Genomic DNA, 11,181 nt, shown 5'->3' on the forward strand with positions numbered 1-11,181 from the left:
TGCACTTAACGCAGGTTGGAGTCGAGAGGAAGTAGTCAATAAAACATAGATAAATACTTACCAGGTAGTGACGACGCAGTGAACCTGTGACAGTGGGGTGGGGACTGGGATTATTTTAAGTAGTGTCTTGGGAAATTCTCTTTGAGGAAGTAACATTTGAGCAGAGATGTGAATACCGCGAGAGAGGAAACCATGTGACTATCTGGGGAAGAGCCGTCCAAGGGGGAGGGGACAGCGATGTCCAGAGACAGGAGTGTGCTTGGTGGGCCTGAGGCTTTGCAAGGCTAACGGGACTGGAGAGGGCGTAGAGTGAACAAGGGAGAGTTGGAGAGGTAGTTTGAAGGGTACTAGAGACCTTGAAGTCCATCCAAGACCTTTGGATTTGTTCTATGTGTGATGGGAAGCCATTGAAGGAGTCTGTGCAAGAGTGATGTGGCTGAGCACATTTTGAAAGAATCTCTGGTCAGCTGTAGGGAGAAGAGACTGTGGTGAGGCTAGAACGCAAATACAGGGAAACTAGTTAGGAGGCTGTTACAACTGACCCAGGGAGGGACAGCCTCCCACAGCTATATAACCTTTCTACAAGGCATTTGTTTTGAGTCTAGTGATTCTAAGATAATTTTCTCGATGCCATGCTAAGGAGTCTGAATGTTATTTTGTTTTCAGGTATATGAGGATGATAATAATAGATTTATTGAGAACTATGTTCTCAATATGTTGGGCACTTTACATCAGTATCTAATGTAATCCAAAGCTATGGAGTTTGCACTGCTAGCAAATAAGTGAAGCATGGAGATGTTAAGTGTCTTGCCCAAGCTCTCATGCCCAGTAAGTGGAACCGGGAGTCCTGCCCCTGATGATAGAGGAGAGGTCCAAAGGCTGTCCTCCTTACTGGCTGCCCAGCATGACTGAGGGCCTAAGACTTCCAAAACTCCTGAAAAAGTAGCGAGACCTCCATTTGGCTGACCCATTTCTCCAGCTGCTTCCTCTAAAAGTTAATATTTTACCACGTTTTGAACTAGTGCATCCATCTTAGACTTCAATACACTTCATTCTTCCTCTCCCCCTTGTCCCGTGCCTCCTTCTGACCCTTTGTTTTGCTGCTGTCTTTATCATTTTCATCTATTTTCTACTCATCTCTTCTCTGCCTCCTTTAGAAAAAGAAATAAGTGAAGGGAAAAGGAGGAAACTAAGTGTAAGGGACAAATATTAAAGATCTGAGTTTCAGAGGATACAGGTTAGTGTTTCAGTCCCCCTTTGTCTTTGTTCTAAGAGTGAGACTGTAGAGGTCACATAGCCCAAAGAGACTGAACTGCCCAAGGATTCAGCATCCATAGCGAACCTCCTCCATTGTCACCCACAAACATCTTCTGCACCCATCATTTCTTGATTCCCACCTCTCCCAGTGAAAAGTTTCCTTCCTTTTGAAAAAGGTTGAAAAACATTTCTATAGCTTCTACCTCTGCCCCAATCTTGTTTTCCCACTTTGAGCTGTCCATCCCCTCCTTTCTGCACCTTTGACTCTCCCATACCTCTTCTTTTCAGTGATCATGTAAACCCACTCTTGGCAGACTATTCATTGGCTAAATCAATACTTTTCTCCAACCTCCTTTTCTTTGCCTACCTCCACTTTGGAGGCTGGAAGAGTATTTTCTCAGCCTCCTTTGCGACTGGCCTCCATATAACACAGCTGTGGTTAATGAAATGTAAGCCGAAGTCTGCTGAGGGGCTTCTGGGAAAACCTGACAAAAGGCACAGATGTTGCTAGTGCTTCCCATACCCTTTCTTCCTGCCTTGAATGCAGATGTTTTACTTGAAGCAGAACAGCCATCATATAACCCTGATGGAAAAGCCATGAAACTCAAGGCATTGAATTAATTTTGTCTTTGAAACAATGCCAGCCTACTTCCAGATTTGTTATGTGAGGAAAAAAAATCCCTGTTTGCTTGTAAGGATTGTTAACTGGGCTTTCTAGTATTTGTAGCCAAAAAGCTCTTCTGATAGATATACTCTCTCAACCCACTCTCCCTCTAGTTATCTTTCTAAATGTCTTTCTCAGTCAAGATACTAAGTCCTTTTCACTCTCCAGCCTACTAATATTTAACAGGTTATCAATAACCAAAGCCAAAGGTCGTTTTCTATTTTTATCTTACTTTAACCCCCCAAAGCATTTGAAAATATTAACTATTCTTACCCTACACAAAATTCTTTTACTTCTGTGCCACCATCTTCTAATTTTTCCTTCTGTTTTTCATTTTTCTTTTGGCTGTTGTTTCCTCTTAGCTCCTACTGGTTCTACTTCCTCCACTTACCCTGTTTGATGACAGTATGCTCAGAGTATCCTTCATCACCACCCTGCTAGTTATTTTAGTCTGTCAGGATCTTCACTTGGATACCTACAGATTGTTTAAAATCCTCCAGACTGAACTTATCACTGACCCACAGAATCAGTCAACTTTATGTGTTCTTAATTATGGCACTACATCCACCCAAATAAATTCAAGTTCCTACATTCCATCAATTACCACATTATCCAGATTCTGCCTCCTTATTGCTTGAATTCTTCCTTTCCTCTCCTCCACTGCCAATTTCTTAGTTTAGCCCTTGAAAAGCAAAGAACATACCTTCCCCAGTCTGATTTTCTGATCATGTCTATCACATATCTAGCACTTATTGTGTATGAAATAAATGAAATTGTCCTACCTGCTGTCATCACTGTAGATCTATAAAACCTATGACTGTTCTGAATATGTTTTGAGTTGTAAAGATTTCATTACTATGTCAAATTTTCATGTCTATTAGTGTTTAGCATCATTTCCTTTCCAATTTGATAGACTATGATACAAAGATATGTATTTGAATCCTATGTACTTAGAGACTATATTTAAGTTACACTGTTTTGTAATTAGCTTATTTAACAGTAGTTTAGTGACTTAATTGAGAACTCAAAACAGCATGCTATGGCATTAAGATCTGTACAGTTATTTCATCACCCAATAGCAATCAACCTATGTTTTAGGGAGAAAATAACAGTGGGGGCTGGGGGTGGGGAAATGGAGGGATAATAATAGCATTTGGTAGAGGTAGAGACTTTTGACTCAAAACATCCAGGGAAACCAGACTGCAGATTAGGAGCATCTTGATAACATATATAACATGGTAAAAGGTCAAGGATTTCCCAATATTGGTTATATTTATAGCATTTTAGAACTAATCAGGATTCTGGAGACCTTCTAAATTCAAAATCCCTCATTTACCAAATAAGGACACCATGACCTGGTGAAAGTAGGTGACTTGTCCAAGTTAGTGGCAGATGAGGACTACATACCAGGTCTTTGAGCTGTCCAGTTAAGCACTCTCACATTTTCTCTCCAGTGTGAAGTCTATGATGTCCAAAGGAGATCTGCAGTATGACACAATAGAACTTATCTTCAACACAAATCCTCGTTTAGAACATGAGCTATTTAAACCTTCTGATGTAAAGGAGGAAGTTTTACTTTCTGAATTAAGATTTTTCTATTTTATATGGTTTTTCCTGCAGTGGTCTGTATTATCTGATATAGTAATTTATACTTCAACTGAAAGATTCCTACAGTCATTACATCTATGAGGTTTCTATGTTACATGACTATTATCACTGGACAGTTAATCCTAGTGAAGGGTCCAGTGAAAATTTAACTCACGTATGAGTTCTCTGATGTCGTGTAAGGTTCGTACTCCGACTGAAGGCTTTTCCACATTCATTACACTGATAGGGTTTCTCTCCTGTATGAGTTCTCTGATGCACTATTAGGGATGAATTCTTAATGAAGGCTTTTCCACACTGATCACATTCATAGGGTTTCTCACCAGTATGGATTCTTTGATGTTCAATAAGGTATGCACTCTGGCTGAAGGCCTTTCCACATTCATTGCATTCATAAGGTTTCTCTCCAGTATGAATAACCTGATGTACAGTAAGGGAAGATCTCCCAGTGAAATGTTTTCCACATACCATACATTCATAAGGCTTCTCTCCAGTATGAATTCTCCGATGTTGAGTAAGAGATGAATTCTTACTGAAAGCTTTCCCACACTGATTACATTCAAAAGGTTTTACTCCAGAATGAAGTCTCTGGTGTTCTATAAGGTATGTGCTTTGGCTAAAGGATTTCCCACATTTGTTACATTTGTAGGGTTTTTCTCCAGTGTGATTTCGCTGATGCAGGGTAAGAGTTGAGCTTTTACTAAAGGCTTTCCCACATTCACTACACTCATAGGGTTTTTCTCCAGTATGACTTCTCTGATGTACAATAAGATGCATGCTCTGACTGAAGGCTTTTCCACATTCATTGCATTCATAGGGTTTTTCTCCTGTATGAGTTCTTTGATGCACTGTAAGATTCATGCTTTGGGTAAAAGCTTTCCCACATTCACTACATTTGTAGGGTTTCTCTCCAGTATGAATCCTTTCATGTTGAATAAGGGATGAATTTTTACGGAAAGCTTTTCCACACTCTTTACACTGATAGGGTTTCTCTCCAGTATGAGTTCGTTGATGAACAGTAAGGTTCATGCTCTGACTGAAGGTTTTCCCACATTCATTACATTTATAGGGTTTCTCTCCAGTATGAATTCTTTGATGTACAGTAAGGGAGGAGCGTTCAATGAAGTGCTTCCCACATACATTACACTTATAGGGTTTTTCCCCAGTATGAATCCTCTGGTGCTTAAGAAGAGATGAGCTCTGGCTGAAGGTTTTCCTACATTCATTACATTCATAGATTTTCTTTCCAACAAACATACTTTGAGTTTTAATTAATTCAGAATTCTGTTTAGTGTCTTCTTTATGTGGATTCTGATTATGGGGCCTTTTTCCCACAGGAATACTTTGTTTTATATCAAGGATTGACCCCTGACTAGAACATCTTGCAAATTCATTACCTCCACATGTCCTCCTCTCAGTGAGGGTTTCTTCATGAGTAACTGACACTTGGCCCAGAGGTCTATCCTGGTTTTTCTGTTGCCCATCTAACCAATTATCAGGTTCCCAGGTTTCCCCTAAAGAAGAATGCCAGAGACCTTCCCTTTCCATTATTACCCCATAAGCTATATCTTCAGTAATATTGGGCTTTATAGTTGACTCTTTGGTTTCAAGTCTTGTCTTCCAATCTGAAAAAAATAAAAAATTCAAATGCACATTGGTTTCTGTGCTGGGAAACTAAAAACTGTATAATAAGGTGGGAATAAGAGAATGAAACTGTGAATAACTATAGGGCACATGTGAGAGCTTTCAAAGATGTCCCTACAACTGGGAAGAAAAACATAGGGAAGGAACAGTGAACCAGTCCATAAATAACAGGAGAACGAGAGGAGGTGGTAAGCACAGAAAAGAGTGAGCCTATGTACACAGCAGGGATGGACACTGAAATCACTGACCACTGGACAAGGCTGAATAATGAAGATGCAATGAAGGGAAGTATACAGACAAGGTGGGATTGGGGTGGGGGGGGGGGGGGGGGGGGAGCAGATAAGAAAGCCCTGCCACATTGTACCTGGTATTTCCACCAGCAGTTTCTTCTCTCCTGAAATGCTGTTTCTAGTTCTGACGCTAAATCTTTGTACAACATCACAGTGTGACACAGCAAAAGATTATTGGCTCTGGAGTCAGACATACTTGGGTTTAAAGCCTAGCTATTAACTTACCATTTTAACTAGTTATTTGATTCTCTGGGTTTGAGTTTTCACAGATAAAAAAAATAATATGATGAGGATTAAGTAAGATAATGCACATAAACTACCCTTAGGGAATATGCTTGTTTGGAACATAAAATACCACAACCTACTTGAAATTAAAGGGAGAATGACACAATCTAAGGGTTACCCCCACTCCCACCAACTTTCAACAGGCTATAAGTTTCTCATTCTCTTTAGGTAAGAGGGGCTGAAAGGGCTCTACCCTTTCCTAAATATCCATTCCTTAAAGATGTGAACTGGTGTCAGGGAAAGGCAAAGTAGGATCTGTTGAGCTGCTTGAGAGCAGGCTAAAAGGAAGGACCTTGTGGCCACTAAGACTTTATTTTCTCAGAACCCACTTCTTATCCTAGACAAAATGGCCTGGGGCAATGAGAGCAGAGGACAGGAAACTACAAACTGAGAATCAGTTGTCAGCTTGACCAAAATTACCAGAACCAAGATCAATATTGAATCAACAAACCGAAGGCCTGTGGGCAGGAGAATTTACTATGAAGCCTGAGGTATGCACTAACTGGACCTCCTCCTTATAACCTCACCTGCTTACACACACAAAAAAGAAAAAAAGTGGAAAGCCACACAGGCTCTACTTCTAAAACACACATACCACCAAGTAACCCCAGAAAGGACTTATCTGAGTGTGAAATACCAACAGGCAACACATGAACTGCCTCCTACCCCACCTCACTATCCTATCCAGCTGTCCAACTAAAGCTCTTTGAGAACAAAGTGCTACCCAGTAAACAACATAAAGGGCAAAGGAGGATCCATTCACACTTTTAGACAAATACAAACTCCAGACAGAACTGCCCTCATTCAAAGATAAATGATACACAAAACATACCAAATTTGGAAACTATGTAGAGGTTCAAAGGCATCAAAAGAAAGAAAACAGGAAAAACAGTGACATACTGGGAGGAGATCTTTGCAACACCTGGCCCATACAGTACTAGAACCTAGATTTATAAAACATAACACTAAGCCTGCCACAAAAATGGGGAAGAGACTTGAATAGGCACTTAAGAAAAGGAAACCATAATGGTGAGTAAACTAGCAAAGATACCCAATCTCAACAGTAACCAGGGGAAGGCTGATTAAATGCCAGTGAGATATGATTACCACATACACCTGAGTAACAAAATGAAAAAATACAGACTGATATCTTCAGATTTTAGCAATGTGCTGTAATGGGAACTTTCACATACCACTGGTGGGAATGCAGTTTGGTTCAGATGTTTGAAAAAGTTTAGCACTACCTAGTAACTTAGAACAGGTACAAAGACTATGATTTAGCAAACCCACTACTAGGTACATACACTTAATCTACCTTGCAAAGGTATATCACAATTCGTAAGTTTTAAGGTAACATTGTACACAACAGCAAAAATGGAAACAACCCAAATGCCCACCAACAACAGAATGACTAAATTGTCAAACATATATAACAGTAGAAATCAGGGAATGTTAAGGATTTCATGTTTGTGTCTCCTCAGAATTCATGTGTTGAAGCCTAATCCCCAGTGAGATAATACTAAGAGGGCCTTTGGAAGTCATTAAGTCATGAGGGGAAAGCCCTTATAAGAAGTGACACACACGGGGCGCCTGGGTGGCTCAGTCGGCTAAGCGTCCAACTTCGGCTCAGGTCATGATCTCACAGTTTGTGAGTTCAGACCCCACATCGGGCTCAGTGCTGACAGCTCAGAGCCTGGAACCTGTTTCAGATTCTGTGTTTCCCTCTCTCTCTGCCCCTCCCCTGCTCATACTCTGTGTCTCACTCTGTCTCTCAAAAAATGAATAAATGTTAAAAAGAAAATTAAAAAAAAAAAAAAAAAAAAAAAAAAAGAAGTGACACACACAACAGAGCCTGCCTCCTCTATCTCTGCTGTCTATCACAGGAGGATGCAGTGAGAAGGCAGCTGTCCATGGGCCAGGAGGAGGGCCCTCACTGGAAACCCAATCACACTGGCCCCTTGATCTCAGACTCCCAGCCTCTAGGAACTATGAGAAACACGTGGTGTTTAAGACACCAAGTCTATGGTATTCTGTTATAGCAGCCCCAACTACGACAGTGAACATTAACAATAAGATATGTACATATAACAAAAAGAATGAATGAATAATTTATCTATACACAAATATATATAGTAAGAGTCCAATTAAGTAAATGTGAAAAACAGACTAAACTATCATTTAGAGATTCCTTTATTGATGGCAGTACTGTAAAGAAAAGCAAGGAAAGGGAATTATCACCAAAGTGAGAACAGTGGTTATGTCCTGGGTGGAGGTAGGAGGATATAAATGGAGAGGTTCACACAAAGCATTCCTAAGATAGTAGCAATGTTACAAATCTGGGTTCTAGTGTCTGGGTGTTTGCTTTCCTTATTATTCATTCATCTTTATTGTTATGAACTATAGAGAGAAGCAACGTGGCATAATGGTTAAGACAACAACTTTGGAGCCAGACTACCTGGCTCCACTTAGCTGTGTGACCATGTGCAGGTTATTTTTAACCTATCTGTGCTCCTGTTTCCTCATCAGTTAAATAGCACCTATTGCATAGTGTGGATGTAAGAACAAAAATTAGTTAACATTTACAAAGGGATTAGAAGCATTTGTAGGTTTTTGCTAAATAGTACATGCATTTTACATGTTCTGTATGACATTTCTAAAAACAAATGAGAACAACAAAATATTTGCTGTTTTGGAAAATAATAATTTTAAGTTGAAACACCATTATGTACTGCAGAAAACTTAACAGTAAGATTCAGTATTTTTTCATGGGTTTTGGAGATCTAAAGTTAATTCTGGAGATCTGCTGTAGAAAAAAAAATGGACTACCAACAATTTTTTAAAAACTGGCTTAAGAGGGGAGCTTGGGTGGCTCAGTTGGTTAAGTGTCAAGCTTCCGCTCAGGTCATGATCTAACAGTTCATGAGTTCGAGCCCTGTATCAGGCTCTGCACTGAGAGCTCAGAGCCTAGAGCCTGCTTCGTTCGGATTCTGTGTCTCCCCCTCTCTTTGCCCTTTCCCCACTTGTGCTCTCTCTCAAAAATAAATAAATATTTTAAAATAATAAATAGATAAATAACTAGCCTAAGAGTTCTCTCCAAGAACATAGGATGCCAGAAGACAGTGAAGCCATGTCTACAAGGGACTGAGGAAAGACTGATGTGACTCAAGAATTCCACATGGCTAGTACTCTATACATGTGTAGAGAAAACCAAAACATTCTTAAATATGAAAGATGTAGTAATTACAGTACTCCTAAACCATTTCTGAAATACTACTTAAATATTCAGTTTGAACAAAGGATTTATCCAAGGAGTTCCAGAATGTTCACTATTAGGAATCTGTTAATATATTAATAGGTCATGGGAAAAAGGACATGTTACCAACCTGATGGATGCTTCAAAAGTAATTGATAATGTCCAACATCCAATCCCGATTCAAAAACAAAATTATAAGTAACGTACCCAAGCATACACATAAAACACTACAATTCAGGGGCGCCTGGGTGGTTCAGTCGGTTAGGCATCCAACTTCAGGTCAGGTCATGATCTCACGGCTCTTGAGTTCAAGCCCCACATCGGGCTCTATGCTGACAGCTCAGAGCCTGGAGCCTGCTTCGGATTCTGTGTCTCCCTCTCTCTCTGCTCCTCCTCTGCTCATGCTGTGTCTCTGCCTCTCAAAAATAAACATTAAAAAAAAAACAAAAAAAACCTACTACAATTCATACTAACAACACCATCAAGGAAAGGATGATTACTATTTAATATTGTTCCCAAAGTGTGACCAATACATTAGGCAACTTAGAGGGGAGGAAATTTTTATTTTTCCCAGATCTCACAACTGTCTCCCTGGAAACAAAACTGTTAGGGTAGCTTTACTCAGAATTAGTGAAACGTTGAGGGGTTGGGACTGGAGCACTAAGGATCAAAAACTGTCGCTTTTCCAGGGCACCTGGGTGTCTCAGTCGGTTGAGTGAGCGACTCTTGACTTCAGCTCTGGTCATGATCTCAGTTTGTGAGTTCAAGCCACACATCGGGCCCTGTGTGAACAGTGTGGATTCTGTTTGGAATTCTCTCTCTCTCTAAAATTAAATGAATAAACTAAAAAAGAAAAAAACAAACCCATCGCAGCTCTTCCAAGATTGGATGAGGTTTCAGATGCTTGCTATTTTGCTACCTCATTAAATAAGGGTCCTGTAATGTGCACAGCGATATGCCTGGCCAGGATAAGCGTTCTTTGATTGTTAGCTGTTATCATTACCATTATTATTTCATGTGAAACAATATACAGCTCTCTCTTCCTTTCCTTTTTTTCCTAAACAGGGCTTTCAAGTGATAGCTCATACTCTCTTATGATCTTAAAATGTCTAGTTATAGGATTTATATAATTTTGGTACTCATCAGGACATGAACAAGAGTCCCTAGGACCAAAGGGTTTGGGAGAATATAGATCCTTCAGTCTTTATGGCTGACAGTGGCCACAGCAGAGGCCAAGAGCCTGCAGAGAATTGGGGTGGGTATAGCACTTGGGCAGCAGGTCTCGCTCTTCCTAGGGCAAGTCGATTTCTTTTTATCTTCTATCCCCTACGTAGTAGTTAAGCTACTCCTTCCACTCAACCAGACTATTTGGCTTTTCACCTGACTGGACTTCCTACTCTGCAGTGCATTCGCATATAGCAACCAGATTGATCCTCTGAACATGATTAATCAGTCCTACAAGAAATATTTATTGAGCCAAGTGCTGATTAGGGTGCTAAGGATATAATAATGAACAAAACATATTTGTACCCTTAGGAAACTTATGTTTTCGTGAGAGGAAGAAGGACAGTCAATATAGTAAATAAGTAAAATACTTAGGAGTTTATTGGCATACCTTATGGAAAAAAGAAAAGCAATAAAATGGAAACAGGGAACTTGATGAGTGAGGGGAAAGGTTTACAATTTTGTATAGAGTTTTCAGGAAAGGCCACAATGAAAAGGGGACACTGAAGCCAAGACTTTAGGGGCTAAGGAGGGAGCCACAGGACTACTGAAGGAAGAGCATCCCACACAGAAGGAACCACCAGTGCAGAGGTCCTGAGGCAGGGGTGGGCCTGCCCCGTATGAGGATCAATGAACTATAGATATTCCTACACTTATTTTGGTCTTTTAGATTAGTTTTCCTACTAACGGAGGCAAAGATAATGCATTTGTACTAAACATTAGGGAGATCAGATTAGCATTAAGGTAAATACGGATTCTGTAACAGTATATAAATTCTGTGTGTATGTGTACATGTGTTTACACACACAGACGTACGCGCGCACACGGCACATTTCTGAGAATGATACAAAGTCGTGTATAAAACACAAATAATAAGTTTCTATGTTTAGGGGTAGTAAAGGGTAGCTTCCTGGAGATCTTAAAATATTACAGAATCCCAGTTTCTTATTTTATAGACA

At 40.0% G+C, this 11,181-nt stretch overlaps 1 protein-coding gene across 1 annotated transcript; it reads right to left on the reverse strand.

Annotated features, from left to right (window-relative positions):
• Positions 1-2,200: 2,200 nt before the first annotated feature.
• ZFP2 (ZFP2 zinc finger protein) lies at positions 2,201-6,638 on the reverse strand. Its single transcript, XM_049649013.1, has 2 exons — positions 3,684-6,638; positions 2,201-3,403 (listed from the first exon to the last, which is right to left on the reverse strand). The coding sequence occupies exons 1-2, from the start codon at positions 5,072-5,074 to the stop codon at positions 3,349-3,351; spliced, it is 1,446 nt and encodes a 481-aa protein (XP_049504970.1). The 5' UTR covers positions 5,075-6,638; the 3' UTR covers positions 2,201-3,348.
• Positions 6,639-11,181: the final 4,543 nt, after the last annotated feature.

This window comes from Panthera uncia (assembly GCF_023721935.1).
Source record: "Panthera uncia isolate 11264 chromosome A1 unlocalized genomic scaffold, Puncia_PCG_1.0 HiC_scaffold_17, whole genome shotgun sequence".
Lineage (NCBI taxonomy): Eukaryota > Metazoa > Chordata > Mammalia > Carnivora > Felidae > Panthera > Panthera uncia.